Genomic DNA, 19,963 nt, shown 5'->3' on the forward strand with positions numbered 1-19,963 from the left:
CTTGAAATGTAGCTGTTAAGGATTCTTCCTTGACATTGAAAAACACCCAGAATCTGCACAGTAGAATCAAAGTAAGGTACACCTACTCATCCAGTAGGCCAGCCAGTCAAGTCAAGTTTATTTGTATAGCACTTTTAACGATAAACATTGTCGCAAAGCAGCTTTACAGAATTTGAACGACTTAAAATATGAGCTAATTTTATCCCTAATCTATCCCCAATGAGCAAGCCTGTGGCGACGGTGGCAAGGAAAAACTCCCTAAGACGACATGAGGAAGAAACCTCGAGAGGAACCAGACTCAAAAGGGAACTCATCCCCATCCGGGCAACAACAGGCAACATGACTATAACATTAACAGTCCTAACAAAGTCAGCTTCGTTGATGCTATAAACCCCCCCACCGATGGAAACCCGAGCGCAAAACTGTTCACGACAACCGTAGTCCCAAAGTCAGCAAGTCAACTGCAGTCCTAAAGTCAGCAAGTCAACTGCAGTCCCCAGCCACAAAAGCACTGCAAGAGTCCAGAGCGTCCTCCAGGCGCAACCCCCAACCATCCACATGGGGCCGCCCTCCACAGGAGCGATGCGATGAGACTCCAACCAGACACAGGGCACTAGGATGGATCAGGCAGGTCCGAAGAGCAGAAGAGGTCAGCATCTCGATCCCAGGACCGACATGTAACTCAGAGGGACAGATTTGGGGGGGAGAAGAGAGAGAAAACACAGGTTGTTAGGTATGCCCAATGCCACCTGAATAAGTAGGAACAGTATACATATTGCACTGAGTACAGGCAGGGACTCCAGCAACTAACTATGACAGCATAACTAAAAAGGGAGAGCCAGAAGGTAACACAGGCATGAGGGAGCCCCGGGACATAAAGCAGTCAGCCACTACACCGTCAACAAACTCGAGTGAGCAAGCGAGTGGGGACTGACAGCATCCATACATCCCAGTTTACCAAAACACTCTATGTCTGAAGACCCTCCAGATCTACACCTTTACCTCATAAACACCATTAACAAAAGGCTTGACTAAACAGATATGTTTTCAGCCTAGACTTAAACACTAAGACTGTGTCTGATTCCTGAACACTACTTGGAAGGCTGTTCCATAACTGTGGGGCTTTGTAAGAAAAGGCTCTGCCCCGTGATGTAGCCTTCACTATACGAGGTACCAGCAGATAGCCTGCACCTTTTGATCTAAGTAGGAGTGGCGGGTCATAGAGGAGCAGAAGTTCACTCAGGTACTGTGGTGCGAGACCATTCAGTGCTTTACATTAAATTTCTTATCTTCTCCATTTTCTTCTCAGACTGTCAATCACTTCATTCCCATGTGTATCTATGCCTTCTTACGATATAGTAGAATAACATTTTAAAAACTAATTTCTCAGAGAAAATTAAAAATGTGCAGATACTGTATCAGCATAGGGAAGCCACTTTCTAGAGTCCATGTTTTTTACAGTCACTGATAGCAGATATTTAATTTCACAGTGTGAAGCAAAATATGGTGGTTTAATATTTATTTCTCAATGTCCTATTGTATACATTTTTAATTATTTTATTCACTTGATAATATTATATTGAACTGGAATGTTATTGTAAAGTGTTATTTGTATTCCAATATTTTAATATAATATTTAAGCATGGTTCACTTGGGATCCTATAGTTAGAGTTCAATAAAAGAGGACAAACGAGTTCTAACAAATATACATATTTATTGTCACTTACTAAACTTATGAGATAGACAGTACCTTTTCTATCAAAATATATAATACAGTTTTATTTAAAAAAATGAAACATACAAAATATATACAAAACAAAGTACACTTAGCTTAACATTCAAGCATTCAACTAGTGTTCAAGCACCAATAGGCTACCATACCAAGGGTGGTTAGGTATTAAAGTATCATTTTGTTCACAGTTCAGTCTCTTTGATGCCAGATCTGGAGATAAAGTGCTGTGGGTTTTCATTAATGACTTGCACAGAAGCTGGTGTGGCCTCCGGAGCCTCATTCTCTTGCGTTTCATCTGCTTTGTACTTTGTGAAACTGGTGTTCCAAAAGCCTAGATAGAGAGAGAGAGAGAGAGAGATTTAGCTGTTTGAACAAAGCTGTTATTTATAATCTGATTCAACAATTGTTTCGTAAATGTAAGACTGTACCTTGTCGTCTCTGTTTTTGCTTCTCCTCACTGCTAGACTTTGATTTGCTGCTCTCTACTGACTGATCAGACTCTTCATTCTCTGTGGTTAGAAAAAAAGACTGTTAGTAAACAGATATAAATATAACAAATGTACTTAGGATTTATGGCATGTAGTGAATTTCAGTGAATTTCCTATTTGTTGAACTGTTACCTTTTTTCCAGGAAATGTGTGCTTTCCTTAGGCGAACCAGGAAGAAGGCAAGTACTATGAACAGGCAGATGATGAGGCATGTGACCAGCAGTACAAGCAATGTTGAATTTCCCGTTTTACTACTACGGGTTTCTACATGGCTGTTGTCACTCCCTGAAAGCACACAAATGATTAGTTTCAATATCATTAAAACAAACAAACAAACAAACAAAAAACCCAAAACACATAGTCTTTTTCCTCTTCTGAAATGGAACTATCTTAATACCTTAAGGGGAGGTTTGTCAAGTAAAATAATCGATTGTCTTATTCTCCAAAGTGTAAAATTGGTTTTAGACAGTTTAATTTCTCACCAGTAGTGTTGTTTGATGAATTGATGGTGGTATTTATGCCCTCTGTTGTTTCAGATATTGAGTCAGTTGTCTCATTTACTGCAATGAAACATTTAAGATTAGTAATGATGACATTACTGTGTGTCTTACACAGTGGTGAAGAAATGGAAAAATCAAACCACAAGACACACATTGCGTATATCACTACATCTGATTTTCTCCTAAACATAGTTCCACAAAACAATGTACAAAAGCTTTATTTACATTCTAAAATTGTGTAAGCTTTCCGTAAAGATCATATTAGATTAAGTCAGGAACCAGTTTAACAACCATGGCTGTGATAACAGCATCAGTTATGAACAAACGTGACAAGCATAGATTAAATGCAGACACGCAGCTTGTGAACAGGCAAGGCAGGCAACTGCTTGGGGCCCCCTGGCCCAGGGGCCCCCTGAGAGTCAGGGCCCGAGGGCTTATTTATTTTGTTTTTTAGTGTTTTTATTGTTTTTATTGTTCTTTACCATTGTATTTTCACATTTGGAATTTAAAAAACTTTGGTTTCATACATTTTTCGTTGGTGTCAGATTATTTATAACATATTGGTGATGAACACTGGTCAGAAGAGCCCCCTGGAAATTTTTGCTTGGGGCCACAACAGACTCTAGAATCGCCTCTGATTAAATGCAAATTATCTTATAAAAATATCAGCTGTTTTTAGACTGTCAATGTGTTTGGGTCTTTCAGTAAAGTTTAAATGGATGTGCAGACGTTTCAAATGCTATAACATTTCTTGTGAGTGAGATATATGTAAAACAGAAATATATATCAATTCAGGAAAACCCACAATTATCAAAATTTTAAATACTAGAAAATTTCTAAATATGACTGCCATACAAATAATAAGCACAGTGAAGATGATGCTTAATAAAGTGAATGTGGTGTAAATTTCAGACTGTAAACATCCTCACCAGTAACGTTGCTTAATATGTCTGTGCTGCCATTTGATGACGTGCCCTCTGTGGTTTCGTTTACTGCTGCAAGACATTTTGAAGAACAAATTATCAATACTGACTTAATATCTGTGCAAATTGTAGCTAGTTGTTTTTTTTTTAAAGCTTTTGTTAAGCTTTGGTTCTGTGTTAACGTAAGGGATAAATCGAGTAGACTCAGTGTTTATGAGTTTCTTACCTGTTGTATTACTGTAAGTTGTGGTTTCTGACTCTGAATGACTATCAGTGAAGCCTAAGAAAAAAGCATAATATATAAGAATGATGCAAGTTGAACATTTTTAGATTTAGACTGTGTACAATTTAACCGTCCACCACTAGGGGAAGCAATAGTCAAAATTCTTCTGAGCCATAGTTTGACATAAGTACAATGATTTCCTTTTTCCTGAGCATATTATCCGACATTTTAAAATTAACATCTGGACTGAATAAATAAAATAGTTATATTTCTGTGTCTAAACACTGTAGGAAAACACTTGTACTTACTTGTACTGCTAAAAAGTGTTGGAATGACTGTTGTGTCTGTTGATCCAAGTGTGGTACTGGAATATTTCGATGAGGTTGATGTGTCTTGATCTGCCCCCAAAATAAATAAATAAAATACATTAATAATGTTGAACAAATAGTTTTATGTGACAGCTTGTATATATGAGTGATGGACTTCTACTACTATATGTAAAACAAGAAGCTTTAATTCTTCCAAAATGTCATTCATCCAAGAAAAACTATTTCAAGAAGTTGTCGTCATCATGTGATATGCTGAAAGCAAAGATAAAAAGGGAAACTACCAAAGAGTCCACTGTCTAAATAAACTGTGCTTTCGTTATAACCCCAAACCACAAAATCCCCCAGAATATTTCATTTCCTACAAATGATAAATGCCTATTAAGGTCAGACACCATGTCATACTACTCTCTTCAGTTGTTTTCACACATACACATGTACTCACCCTTGTTTCCTAAGTGGATAAAGTTTTCCAGTTGGGAACCGTGGAGAGCTGAATGACGGACCACGCACTTCACTGTAACTCTCTTCTTAGGAACCTTTACATTCAGCAGGCTAACAGCTGTGTATTTATTGGATGTCTTTTCCAACTCATAGTATGGGTGAGCTAGGAATAAATAATGGAACATTTTAAGAATTTTTTTAAAAAAAAATCATGCCTTGACTGTATGCCAGACTGAATGCTAGATTATAACACACAAATATGACAGCAGAAACTAGACATTAATTAGCACAGTATTTAACAATTTTAACTTTATTCGGACTCAAAATTATTTCAATAATATATGATACTAGCCTGTAAATGTATAATCTTTACATTGGACATAAAATTTTCACATAAAAGTTCAGATGTAATATTTGATACTAAACCATTAGAATCTACCTAGAATCTACATGGTTTATGACATGCTATTGTCAATTAATTTGTGATTTTGTTTAATGTAAATGTTTCCAAGTACATAATCATGTACTTACCCTCAATCTCTAAGCCATTGTCCATTACCCATGAGAGTCTGGGTGGATGGTTATTTGCTGAAGCGGAGCATTTAATAATTGTTGTATCCTCTTGCTCGTCCTTTTCCAGTTTTGGAACACCTGCAATTTCAGCAAATAATTGTCCTCGTCAATGTTCAACTTGGATTAAATCAGTTAAATGAGTTAAATCATGTAGGCCCTATGCAGTATTGCAAATCTGGCATCCCATTTTGGTCCCATTTGGTAATTTAACATTGTTAATGTGAGGAAAATGTCTGTACTCACCTACAACAATTACTCTATATCTTTTCTTTGAGACTTGACCGTTGTAACGTAGACATGTGTAAACACCTCCATCTTTGAATGTTATATTGGTCACTCGTATTGAAAATTCTGAGTTGGTTAAAGTGACAAATTTGTTCCTCTTGTCTTTCAATACTGCAGGTCAACATGAGCGACAAATGAATATTTTATCAAACAAAATTAACAGACTGCTCTTCTCATATAAGATAAAATAATTCAGTGCAAAATTCCTGTAGTAGACCAGTAAGTGTAAAATATGACTATGCTTAATATTTTCCCTCCTAAATAGTAATACTACATATTACATAGAGGCACAAGCCGCATTCTTACCTTTGTGACTGTTAAAGAATAAGAGTAAGTCTTTTGGGTTTCTCCATTCCACCGCATCACTCATATTAATGTTGTTTTTCAGTGGGCATGACAGATTCAGCGTGTGTCCTTGCACTACTGAAACCTGCTTCAGTGCCAAGCACTGTGTTAAGCCTGTAAGACAAACGGCACATCTGTATGACATAAATGTTTGATTAATGTTGACTATGCAACACTTGAAATGTGCAGAACACACCAAATCACACTATAAACCTGAAGCATCTCTGCTGCTGCTTGCTATTTTTTTTTAAATAAGCAGGAGTCATTAAGAGTACAGCCAGTGGGTGGGATAAAAAGAGTATAAAAGTGCCATTTGTAAATGGAAGATAAGGGGGGCAGGTGAGACTGTGGTCTCCACTTACTCACTCAGCTCTGACTCATATTGTTACTGTTACTCTGTTTGAAGGGGGGCTGCAAACAGCCAACAGGAAAGTGAGGGTAACAATACAAGAGTGTGTGACTAAACGGAGAGGGGTCGATATATTTGAATGCGGTGAGAATACTGTTAAACAGGAAACTGAGTTAAAAGATATAACGTACACTCCAGCCTACTGTAGGTGCAAGTTTTATATGCTCAAAGAAAAAGTGTGGGTGATCAACACCTCTGCTAAAGCTACATTTTGTCCAGAACTGTAGGTGAAGGTCTGCAGCATTTCTAAGGGAAATTATATATACATATATAATTATATATTAATTATATAACATATATACACACACACACACACACACATATATATATATATATATATATATATATATATATATATATATATATATATATATATATACACACACACACACACACATATATATATATATATATATATATATATATATATATATATATATATATATATATATATATGTATGTGTGTGTGTGTGTGTGTGTGTGTGTGTGTATATATATATATATACAGTATGTGTGTGTGTGTGTATTATATATTACACACACAATGAATTTGTTTGTTAGTTGCAGTGGATTAAAATCTTTACTTCTTTACTTTTTATCAGTACCCAGGAGGAAAAATGTCTGTACCCTCTTAGAACCTGCAATTAGTTTCTATGTTTTGCCATATATAAATATAAAAAATAAACTCCATATCTAAGAGTGATATCATCCACAAATATTGGATATCACAGAATACAGATAACAATGTTTACGCTTGATTACAGCAATTATACTGCTTTTCTGTTACTGTATAAAGAAATTGATGATAACTTTATAATTTTACCCTCAGTACATTGCAGTGCTCTGCAAAAGTGTTTAACACAGAGAACATAATCCTTTTAAGAAATAATCGCAGCTATCAAAATCAATGATAGCTCAAGCAAGAAGCATATAAACTTGTGTTTCTAAACTTGTGTGTACACTACAGATAAGCTCTAAATAATACTAAAAAGAAAACATTTCAATATTAACACAGGAGTACACTACACTTGAACAGGTGTATCTAGTTAATGCGAAACTGTATATTTTTGAAATGGATAATAGATTTATTATTTTACTCACCTCCTGTTATCAACAAGAGAACGCGAATGCCTAAGCTCTGTGTGATCTGCATAGTGCAAGGCGTGAGGTCTGAAGCTGACTTCCTCTCTCACTTCATTTATAAACACAAAGACTTCCATGACATCACTTATATGTCATGGAAGTCCCACTTAACACTTTTTTTTTTTTTTTTACTTTCATGGGCATTTTGACCAGTCACTGCTTCTGCATTTTCATATACTGACCAGTGACTGCTTACATGATGCTGAATGGGACACTCCAAGAACAATGACAACTGATAAGAATCCAAGCCTGATTTACAATAACTTCACACACTTGTCTGTCCTGCAAAATGAAAGTGTTATCTCACTGCTTTTTTTTTTTAAACTAGCCAGCATTCAAGAAGGAGACATCATTAATATGTTGAAAATTTTTATTTTCTGGACAATGGGGTATTATTAATTGCTATTAGCAGTATTCTATGGCCAAGTAAATGCTTGAAACAACTGCCTATAAAGTCATTTTTAAAGATAAATTAATACAAGCAAACAAATCAGGGCAATTCTGAGAATAAAGACAATTAATTATCAGATTTGACACAGATCCGTCTTAGGATCCACGTGATTGTCGTATTCCCACTTACGTATTTTTAGTGCTTTACTGTACCTTCCTAATTTTATGTTCCACTGCTTTAAAATTAAGTGAACATCTCAAACATGGCAAAATACAAGCAAGGAAAATCAGCAGCCTTATTCTTTTAGGTTCTGACATTTTACCTTTTGATACGCATCTGCTACCGCTAACCAGCTTTTATGTTAATTTCACTTTGTCTCATAGATTCATTGTTGTTTGTTTATTTGTTCTTTCTGCTTGTTCTGTCTTTTTTTTAATCAATAAGCTGCCTTTTAAGTACATAAAGATATTGGTGTCAGGAAGGGTAGGAGTAGCAACATAAACAGCTTGTTGAACAATATGTTCAACACAATTATTCATGATGTACCAGTATGTGGGCAGGTGGGGGGAAAGGGTGGGAGGGTCACATCATTGCATGCCTCACTGTGTGTGGTCGGGGTGATTATGGTCTGGTAATGGAAGATTTGTTTATTTGATAGTGTGGTGCATTCACACACACACACACACACACACACACACACACACACACACACACACACACACGCATGCACAGTATACTGTCAATGCATGTGTGAAAGACCAACATACAAGTGCAAATGCAGAGATATGCGTTGGTGTGTTTGTATGTAGGTATGTATGTTGGTTGTCCATTAAACTTGTGTCTTTAGTTACTAATGCACTGGTGCATTGTTGTGAGCTGACAGTTGGGCATCTACAGTAACAAGTTCATCTACAAAGAATACATAGTTTAATCCAACACAATCTACGTTTAAGAATGAATATTAATATTTAATCAGATCTGGTTGTTATAAATAAATATATTTATTAACATTCATTTAAAATGTCTCAGAGAGCACTCACTGGACTACTTGATTTGGGTGAGTAAAACAGTTAAAAATAGAACAGAATGTGGTTTTGTTATTCCCAGTTTAACTCAATTTAGTCTATTAAGTGCTGCCATAAATGTAAAAATGTTACATATTGTTAGGTTTTGATCTGCCTGTACCGAAGAAGGTTGAATTTACAAAGTATGATCTAGACCTTTGCCACCTAAGAGATTCTGCCTCACAGATATTCAGTCACTGACACACACATTTTATGCCAAATAGAGTTGAGCAGGATACTCGGCTGAAACGAGTATCTGGTACGGATAAAGCACTTTTGCCAAGTACGAGTATTATACGAGTAATACGAGTCAATATCTGTGCTCAGACTGAATGAAAATCCTCACACAGCGTCACAGCGCCCCTCCCCTACACACACCGCTCTGCTCACTCACACAGAGAATAGCGCTCTGTCTCTCCCTCAGTCACTCAGGTTCGCAGGGCTTTTCCATTAACGTTTCGGGTTTCTTCAGCTTCAAGTTTGTTTTTATTTCAGTTTGTACTTATAACCAGTAGAGTTCTGGCAAACGTGGGTTCGTTCAGATGTGGTGCTTGGTAGAAAGCGACTCGCGTTGCGTCTCTGCCTGTCGGAGATTTTTTTTCTTTTTTTAACCGTCAGTTAAAAACAGTTTTTTTTACTTCACGCATTGAGTGTTTGACACTTTCTTGCTGTAATTCATGTAAAAATAAAGATAGTAGTGGTATAAGTATTACAAATTAAGCTACATACATCTCTCTCTCTCTCTCTTCCGGTCGTCTGAGTTTTTTTTTTTAAACCGTCAGTTGGCTCTAACCAGTTTTATTTTACTTCACGCACTGAGTGTCTGACACTTTCTAGGTAGTAGTGGTATAAATAATATTACAAATTAAGCTACACACACACACACACACACACACACCTGGTGTGGAAATAAAAAGAACCAAAAAAACCACACTGATCATAAAAAAATTAAAAGTTAAAAAAAGAAAGTTATGTTGAGTATGAAAACTCTTGTTCATTGCATTTCATTTCATAATTGCAACCGCATGTGTTGTATTCATTGTTGAAAAACTTGTTCTGCAAATAGTTCGTTTGCTATCGTGATCAAAACCATTGATCTGAAGCTCAATGCTGATGCTGTCCTGTAAATAGTTTTCTAATCAGCAATAAATATAACAATTTCTGATCAACCCATATCAATTGCATGCTTAAAATAACATACTGGTTAAAGCCCCGCCCGTTTCAAGACAACCAGACCCACTTCCGGGTTAGGCCTCGCCCACTCCTAGTACGGATACGGATACAGATAATTCATATGGCTAACAGATACAGATAATGCTGTACTCGCTCATCCCTAGTATCTGGTGTGACCCCCTTGTGCAGCAATAACTGCAACTAAATGGTTCCAGTAACTGTTGATCAGTCCTGCACACTGGCTTGGAGGAATTTTAGCCCATTCCTCCATACAGAACAGCTTCAACTCTGGGATGTTGGTGGGTTTCCTCACATGAACTGCCTGCTTCAAGTCCTTCCACAACATTTCGATTGGATTAAGGCCAGGACTTTGACTCGGCCATTCCAAAACATTATGTAACCAGGTATTCGAAGAATACCCACACAGTTAACTGAATACACTAAAAGAAAAAAGACTTTTTATTTTCTATATCTTTATTGGTTTCACATCAGCAACTTGTTAATTATTCTATTGCAATTAAATGCACCATTCAGTTCACATAACCACACGTAGTAGGGGTGCTTAGTCTCAGCAGCCAATCAGAAGCTACGTGGGTCACGCTCAGCTTTTTGCCATGGGAACGAAAAGCAAGCGCGTGCTTCTTCCGGTCTTTTCCAAGCTCAGCCGAGAAGCGAGGCAGCTGCATGCTGTGAGAAGAGAACAAAAACGGTAGAAAACCTGTGAAAAGGGAGAATAAAGAGGGTCGGAACACATCCACTGGAGGCACGGAGCCGTGTGACTGAACAAAGGACTAACGTTACGTCGGTAAGACGAGTCAAATATCTGGAGGAAAAAAGCTTGTTTACGTTTACCGTCGTCCTCCATGCTGATGCTAGTTCTGTACCTAACAGGCTAATTGTTTACCCTTCGTCTGGAGAGCTGTTACGAAGCGTGATACCAGCGTGTTCCGCCTTGATATTCACGGAGCAACGGTGAGAAACGTGCCATTTCAGTTGCTCTGGTGCTATTTACCCCCTTGTTTACTGAGTGCTGAAACAAAGTAGTGGTTATGTTAACGTTATGAGTGAACTGAAGCTGAATGATGGTGCAACGTTTCTGAACATATTTACAATGTGGTAGCTGAATTCATGCTGATGTATATATGTAATTTAAAGAGAGAAGTGTTTACTCTTCCTAATGTCAATTTAAAGGGAGGAGTGTTTTTATTTTCCTAATGTCAATTTAAAGGGAGGAGTGTTTTTATTTTCCTAATGTCAATTTAAAGGGAGGAGTGTTTTTATTTTCCTAATGCCAATTTAAAGGGAGGAGTGTTTATTTTCCTAATGCCAATTTAAAGGGAGGAGAGAGTAATTTCATATGTTGTGATGAATATAATGTTTATTTGCACTATGCAACTACAGTATTGAAAACTAATGCTACTCAGCTGAGTAGCTGTGTGTAAAGTATCTAGAGGGTAATTTTTGGTGCATTTCTCTTTCATGAATGAATAGGCCTTTACTGTAATGTAAGAGTAAATTAAGCGCACTTCTGTAATACCTCTAAGTCTTAAACCAGAAGGGTACTTTTGTGTTATTTGCACATAGTTCTGTTATGGTTATGATAAATGACATTTTGAATGTTGATAACACTGAGTGTTAATGGTTACTAACACAAATATTATTGAGGCACTGTTCACACAAACAGCAAGTAAATATGTGAGCACTTTAACACTTAGTTCTCAAACATGATGCACTTAAAGTGCCATTCCACCACTGGATGTATTTTTTTGGCATAAAATACAATATATTTTATGACAACATGACTAGACAGAGAAATCTTTTAGCTTCAAAATGATATATCAAACATAATTTTTTGACAACGACAAGTATATTAATTTTGCGACCAAAGTCACCTACCCTTTTAATTTCCGCGCGGTAGTGAAACGTGATGTCATCGGCAGGTTCCCCTTCTTGTGTACCACGTCACGTGTGACGTGGCACAGATTATCAGCAATGGCGGATAGAACACGATTGTCAGCTTCGGAAAAGAAGCGAAGGAAAATAGCAAGTGATGCCCAAAGGAGACGGTCGATGGTGAATATTGGCACAGCAATCGACAAGTGGAAATCGCGTTCTATCCGCCATTGCTGATAATCTGTGCCACGTCACACATGACGTGGTACACAAGAAGGGGAACCTGCCGATGACATCACGTTTCACTACCGCGCGGAAATTAAAAGGGTAGGTGACTTTGGTCGCAAAATTAATATACTTGTTGTTGTCAAAAAATTATGTTTGATATATCATTTTGAAGCTAAAATATTTCTCTGTCTAGTCATGTTGTCATAAAATATATTGTATTTTATGCCAAAGAATACATCCAATGGTGGAATGGCACTTTAAGACTGAATGTTGTACAACTACATAAAGAGATATAAGATTTGAGTAGAGAATTCATGTCAGAATTAGATGTTAACGGTGTACATCTTTTGACATTTAGATATTCTGAATGATGCATCTATGAATGAGTGGTATTGAATGTATGCTTTTTGACCTTGCTTGTAGGTCAGGTTTTTTTTAGTTGAGAGCAATTCGACTGTGGTCCAGGACAACCTTCTGGCTGAAACCGATGGCAAGCCAAGTTCCCTGAAGAAAGTCAAGCACCAGGATATACACGTACCCATTCATACTCTCATTGAACAGTTAGATTACAATACAAGGAACCTTGGAATTTGAACTGAACTGCGGTAACTCTGAAACAGAGCACCTGAAGAGAACTTTCCATTTTATTTTTAAGGGCCCAGGGACAATATTTTATTTTTCTAGTGTGCACACTACCTTTTTTTCTAATTGTTTGGGGTATTTTGTACTTTGTAAACAATATAAGAGTGGCTACTCAACTTTCACTTCTGTGTCTGTCTCATTATTGTTGCTCAGCATTATGGCTCCTGTCGAATTTAGCATCTTCTGATACTGGTCCAGGTTTCATTACTATTCTAAGTCATTATTATACTGTAATTCACTTTTACATTGGTAAAATTGGTTACAATTAACTTTATTCTTCTTTAACCATTCTTTGGTAGAATGACTTGTAGCAGGACAACGACCCAAAGCACACATGACCGACCTTCTCTTGAGATTCAGTTCATGGACAGATGTCTTGATATTTTCCTTTAGAATTCGCTGGTATAATTCAGAATTCATTGTTCCATCAATGATGGCAAGCTGTCCTGGCCCAGATGCAGCAAAACAGCCCCAAACCATGATACTACCACCACAATGTTTCACAGATGGGATAAGGTTCTTATGCTGGAATGCAGTGTTTTCCTTTCTCCAAACATAACGCTTCTCATTTAAACCAAAAAATTCTATTTTGGTCTCATCCGTCCACAAAACATTTTTCCAATAACCTTCTGGCTTGTCCATGTGATCTTTAGCAAACTGCAGACGAGCAGCAATGTTCTTTTTGGAGAGCAGCGGCTTTCTCCTTGCAGCCCTGCCATGCACACCATTTGTTGTTCAGTGTTCTCCTGATGGTGGACTCATGAACATTAACATTAGCCAATGTGAGAGAGGCCTTCAGTTGCTTAGAACTTACCCTGGGGTCCTTTGTGACCTCGCCGACTATTACACACCTTGCTCTTGGAGTGATCTTTATTGGTTGACCACTCCTGGGCAGGGCTCGAAATTAACTTTTTTTTCTTTGTGTCCCCCAGTGGTCCCGAATTCTGTGTTGTATTGTCCTGAATGGAAGCAATAGTGTCCCCATTTTTTTCCTCTCTGAAATAACCAGTGGTTAATATTATCATATGAAGTTACTATTATATTTGTAACTATGCAATTTTGAACCCTTTATATCATTTTTACAATAAGTCACAAGACACAAGCGACACATGTCCTATACATCATCTACTTCAAAATTACAGTTATTGCATTTTCAGTTTATTAAACTTTGGCGATCTCACTGTATGAATAGATACCCGTTTATTTAAAGGGGCCAACTAGCTCATTCAGAAAATGTTTCAACTCCCTACATCTGCAGTACACTTTAGTTGAAAATAAGACCCCTTTTATGTTCATTTCATCTACTTATACCTTGAATATCTGTTGGCACTTATAAGGCCAACTTATTTTCACCATTACCGTTATCCATTTTTATGAACTTTCGCTGCCGAAACGTGGGTGCAAATGTTAGCAACATCAGCATAGTGCCAGGTCCTAGCCTAGTTGTGCTGCTGACTGACTAAACTTTCTGAACTAGAAAGACACCAAGAAAACTCACTTATTCTGTTGAACGGTATCTTCCGTCAATATCATCCACATCATTCCTGTTGTATTTTATAACGTGTCTAACAGTGTTCATTAAGTTCATTCAGTTGCTAGCGTTGCCTGCAGACCAGGCGATGACACTTTGGATCCTGAAGGGCCCGGAGACGTTATGTCTGGGCTTTCAGTTTCTTCCCCGCGGTCGGTCTGCTTCAACCACTTCAGCATTTTTGTTCTGGCAAGAGTCGGCGCAGCGTGTGCGGTAGCAATTCCATTCCAAGTCCATATAATGCGGACTCCGGCCGAAGATTCTAGAACAGAATGCGCTGCTCTGTAGCCTACGGATGCAGGTGCATCGAAAGTGTAGCTACTATGTATTTTTCGCTTTTAACGTTTTAAAATTAAAATTGACAAATTAGGTGAATGTCTACATATGTGTTACGGCTTTGTAAATAATATTAATGTAGAACTTTTTTTCTAGATCTATTTTTTTCCATTGTCCCGGGATTGTCCCAGATATGATAATTTTGTGTCCCGATGACATTTTTTATGGTCCCCGGGACGTCGGGACACCGTTAGTTTCGAGCGCTGCTCCTGGGGACGGTAACAATGGTCCTGAATTTCCTCCATTTGTACACAATCTGTCTGACTGTGGATTGGTGGAGTCCAAACTCTTTTGAGATGATTTTGTAACCTTTTCCAGCCTGATGAGCATCAACAACATTTTTTCAGAGGTCCTCAGAAATCTCCTTTGTTCATGTCATGATACACTTCCACAAACATGTGTTGTGAAGATCAGACTTTCTCTCTTTCTGATTTATATGGCGGTTGACAACTGTTTCTGTGTATTACTGCCACCACTGGACTGGAGTGTGGAACAGGAGTTGCTTCTTATCTAGAAATTAAATACGTTTTAATAATCCTGTGTTTTTCAAAAAAGTAAACAAGATAAAATTTTCCCATTGCTTCTTTGTAAGATATTTCTGACATTAAAGGGTGTATTATTGGCCTCGACTTGGGCAATAAAATTCTGTCTCTCTTGATAGTATTTTTGACAATGAATAAGAACATGCTGTACAGTCTCTGGGCTTTGTGATGCACAATACTCGCAGTTACCATCAGCATGCCTGCTCATAATAAAGAGAGTACTATTAAGATGGGAGTGCCCAATTCTCAGCCTGGCTAATACCACTTCCTCCTGTCTTGCATTAAGTGAACCAATAGAGGGCTACCGCGTGACGTCACCATACTGCGAGATTTTGTTAGGGCGCCATATTGGAAGACCTCAAGTACATACATACATACTCACAATATAAAGCAAACTACGAGCGAGAGTTTTTTACTACTTATCTGTTTATATATATTTGAATTATTTGGACATGGGGAAAAACTATATTTAAAATCCAAAGAGGGATGGAGGGAGGAAAATTAAAACAAAAGAAAGAAATGAAATATATAACATAAATGTGATAAAATTAAGGATGTTTTTATTCAGTAAACATTTTAAAAAATGTTCTACAACACTCTAGCCTAGTGACTTACCAGTACCAAAAAGGTCTGAACATATTCTGTACTGTTGTAGATTTGAAGTATTCAGATCCGCTCTGCATAAAGCAGCTAAATACTCTCTCTGTCTCCTGGCAGAAAGCTCCTTGGTTTGCTCCCCTTGTGTCTCAATCACAGCTGGTATTCTGTAGAAAGACTTCTTTTCACCTTTCCCATCAATTTTGTTAGAACACCCTAACACAGCACAAAAGTTTACCATTGTAGGTTGTTTGATGAACCAAGTGCATGAAATTCTAACTAAAACACCCTAGTCATTAGACACACTAAATGTGTTGGTGGCTGGCTGTAATAAACGCAGCCAAGGGACAAAACCATCAATCAGAGTCAGTTTCTCAACATATCGCTTCCTTTCAGCAGGCTTCAGGGTTTTGAAATAATCTGCCATGTCCACAGATCATGCATAGACTTATCCATTATTGGATGTGACCTTTCTAATATTAGCCATTAGGTCTTCCATTGAATCCTCAACAGGGATCCCAGTTATTACTCCCCAATCAGTTTTTTATCCCGGCCTACCACACACTTTACATTCTGCCCAGCAAATTTAGTCATCTTTACTGTTCTCATTAATTGTGCCTCATCCGTACACTCTACCAGAAGTGACCCACTCCTTGTTTTAATGGCACGCACAACTTCTCCTAACTCCTCATACACCTTCCTCGTCAACTGGATAGGACTCCAACCCGTAAACGAATCACCCTCTTTAACCAATGTAATAAATACCTTATACGATTCCTTCCTCACCGATGTATCCATATTCTCATTAATACTGTTATTAATCCCCTTCAATTTTTTACGCTTGGGACCCCCATCCTCACCAAACCCGCACTCAGATTCATCCATCCCACACTTCCTACTCTGTCACTTCCCACAAGCAACTCCTGACCATTCACCCCACCCAACCAGCCAGTGAGCCACCAATCCCTCCCTGCCGAAGATCAGACTTTGATAGATCCCTGTTCTTTAAATAAAACAGGGTGCCCACTCACACCTGATTGTCATCCCATTGATTGAAAACACCTGACGCTCTAATTTCACCTTCAAATTAATTGCTAATCCTAGAGGTTCACATACTTTTGCCACTCACAGATATGTAATATTGGATCATTTTCCTCAATAAATAAATGACCAAGTATAATATTTTTGTCTCATTTGTTTAATTGGGTTCTCTTTATCTACTTTTAGGACTTGTGTGAAAATCTGATGATGTTTTAGGTCATATTTATGCAGAAATATAGAAAATTCTAAAGGGTTCACAAACTTTCAAGCACCATTGTATGTGAACCCTCCAAACAAACTGAGACTCCTCTAAAACAAACTGAACTGCGACCCCCTTGGAAGGTTGTCTCAGTTCGGTTCACTTCAAGTCCATGTTGCGGTTTGCATTGTGAACACAAAGTGCTCTAAATTGGCTTCACCTTTTGCCATTGTATTTTAGCCCTCTAAACTTGCCATAGACAGATCATATAATATTGCTCTGGGATGCTGAAAAAAACAAAAAGACGGAACCATACCAATGGTACCCATAATCCAAAGCAGTAAAGGTCTGAGAGCTCCAGAGGAACTATAGTGTGAAAAGAAAGAGGATTGGGGGCCCATCAGAGCTGAACTGAGTCCTCTTCCAAATTAACTCACAGTTAGCCCTTTCCATCAACATAAACCAGATGCTAGTTCTGGGCTGATGTTAGTGCTGGTTCAGAGCTGGTCCAACTTGCAAACCTTCTAAGAACTGGTTTGATTTTCCACAGGGTAGAGAGCCTCCATAAAGCCACATCCTTATGTCCTTGTAATCTGTCTATGCTTTCCCAGCCGCTAGTGTTGCTAGCCCGCCCCGCTAGTGCCACTAGGCAGCCCTGCTAGCATTGTTAGCACCAAGCACAACAACAATGGCAGACTACATTGTCTCTTTTTCCCTCTCTTCTTCTTCTTAGTCAGACTAGATGCTACATTAGTGCTACTTTTTTTTAATGGTGGTCACAAAGTTTTAGCTGGTCTTGCTGCTCATTATAATCCCACCCCTAGCCCCTACATTAGCGGTTCTTGATTCTAGACCAGCAAAGTGTTGGCCAAGAGCCAGCTCTTTGGCTGTTGAAACACAAAGAACTGGTTCGAGATTCGGCCAACAGCTCCAAACTGTCCCTGGAAGTGCCCAGGCGGAAAAGGGGTAAATCTGAATGCAAAAATAATTGAATTATTTTCTGTTGGTCCAATTTTTGGTCCACTTTAAGAGGACTCATTTCATAATAACACCATTATACTCCATTCCCACGCATACTGAAAACTGTATATTATCTGCAATTACAACCCTGATTCCAAAAAAGTTGGGACAAAGTACAAATTGTAAATAAAAACGGAATGCAATGATGTGGAAGTTTCAAAATTCCATATTTTATTCAGAATAGAACATAGATGATATATCAAATGTTTAAACTGAGAAAATGTATCATTTAAAGAGAAAAATTAGGTGATTTTAAATTTCATGACAACAACACATCTCAAAAAAGTTGGGACAAGGCCATGTTTACCACTGTGAGACATCCCCTTTTCTCTTTACAACAGTCTGTAAACGTCTGGGGACTGAGGAGTCAAGTTGCTCAAGTTTAGGGATAGGAATGTTAACCCATTCTTGTCTAATGTAGGATTCTAGTTGCTCAACTGTCTTAGGTCTTTTTTGTCGTATCTTCCATTTTATGATGCGCCAAATATTTTCTGTGGGTGAAAGATCTGGACTGCAGGCTGGCCAGTTCAGTACCTGGACCCTTCTTCTATGCAGCCATGATGCTGTAATTGATGCAGTATGTGGTTTGGCATTGTCATGTTGGAAAATGCAAGGTCTTCCCTGAAAGAGACGTCGTCTGGATGGGAGCATATGTTGCTCTAGAACCTGGATATACCTTTCAGCATTGATGGTGTCTTTCCAGATGAGTAAGCTGCCCATGCCACACGCACTAATGCAACCCCATACCATCAGAGATGCAGGCTTCTGAACTGAGCGCTGATAACAACTTGGGTCGTCCTTCTCCTCTTTAGTCCGAATGACACGGCGTCCCTGATTTCCATAAAGAACTTCAAATTTTGATTCGTCTGACCACAGAACAGTTTTCCACTTTGCCACAGTCCATTTTAAATGAGCCTTGGCCCAGAGAAGACGTCTGCGCTTCTGGATCATGTTTAGATACGGCTTCTTCTTTGAACTATAGAGTTTTAGCTGGCAACAGCGGATGGCACGGTGAATTGTGTTCACAGATAACGTTCTCTGGAAATATTCCTGAGCCCATTTTGTGATTTCCAATACAGAAGCATGCCTGTGTGTGATGCAGTGCCATCTAAGGGCCCGAAGATCACGGGCACCCAGTATGGTTTTCTGTCCTTGACCCTTACGCACAGAGATTCTTCCAGATTCTCTGAATCTTTTGATGGTATTATGCACTGTAGATGATATGTTCAAACTCTTTGCAATTTTACACTGTCAAGCTCCTTTCTGATATTGCTCCACTATTTGTTGGCACAGAATTAGGGAGATTGGTGATCATCTTCCCATCTTTACTTCTGAGAGCCGCTGCCACTCCAAGATGCTCTTTTTATACCCAGTCATGTTAATGACCTATTGCCAATTGACCTAATGAGTTGCAATTTGGTCCTCCAGCTGTTCCTTTTTTGTACCTTTAACTTTGCCAGCCTCTTATTGCCCCTGTCCCAACTTTTTTGAGATGTGTTGCTGTCATGAAATTTCAAATGAGCCAATATTTGGCATGAAATTTCAAAATGTCTCACTTTCGACATTTTATATGTTGTCTATGTGCTATTGTGAATACAATATCAGTTTTTGAGATTTGTAAATTATTGCATTCCGTTTTTATTTACAATTTGTACTTTGTCCCAACTTTTTTGGAATCGGGGTTGTATGCTGTAATTGTGTTGTGTGGGAATGGGAGCAAAATGGCAAAGTGGAAACATTAATCTATCCCCTGAAGACCTAGTAACATTGATGGAGATATTTTGCCACGGCTGCAGCGGGAATCAGAACCATCAGATTTGCATGTTGTGACCATTCGTAATGTTGCTGGAGGTAACATAAATGGTGATATTGCAATGGAACTACTCACACTACCTCAATTTAAAACAACCAGTGG

At 38.2% G+C, this 19,963-nt stretch overlaps 1 protein-coding gene and 1 long non-coding RNA gene across 3 annotated transcripts; one reads left to right on the forward strand and one right to left on the reverse strand.

Annotated features, from left to right (window-relative positions):
• Positions 1-1,694: 1,694 nt before the first annotated feature.
• On the reverse strand, positions 1,695-7,429 carry LOC132873214 (cytotoxic and regulatory T-cell molecule). 2 transcript variants are annotated; one of them, XM_060908564.1, is made up of 12 exons: positions 7,350-7,429; positions 5,801-5,953; positions 5,453-5,605; positions 5,168-5,287; positions 4,638-4,799; positions 4,175-4,264; positions 3,870-3,923; positions 3,650-3,715; positions 2,703-2,780; positions 2,353-2,505; positions 2,161-2,241; positions 1,695-2,063 (listed from the first exon to the last, which is right to left on the reverse strand). In XM_060908564.1, the coding sequence occupies exons 1-12, from the start codon at positions 7,399-7,401 to the stop codon at positions 1,915-1,917; spliced, it is 1,311 nt and encodes a 436-aa protein (XP_060764547.1). In that variant the 5' UTR covers positions 7,402-7,429; the 3' UTR covers positions 1,695-1,914. The 2 variants fall into 2 exon arrangements, 1 of the variants encoding a protein (XP_060764547.1); XR_009651544.1 differs by having other exon boundaries at positions 2,045-2,063; positions 2,161-2,260.
• A 3,225-nt stretch (positions 7,430-10,654) lies between these two features.
• Positions 10,655-12,904, forward strand: LOC132873745 (uncharacterized). The gene is made up of 3 exons (XR_009651599.1): positions 10,655-10,824; positions 10,911-10,991; positions 12,564-12,904. It is a non-coding gene; the product is annotated as an uncharacterized LOC132873745 (long non-coding RNA).
• Positions 12,905-19,963: the final 7,059 nt, after the last annotated feature.

This window comes from Neoarius graeffei, chromosome 25 (assembly GCF_027579695.1).
Source record: "Neoarius graeffei isolate fNeoGra1 chromosome 25, fNeoGra1.pri, whole genome shotgun sequence".
Taxonomy (NCBI): Eukaryota; Metazoa; Chordata; class Actinopteri; order Siluriformes; family Ariidae; genus Neoarius; species Neoarius graeffei.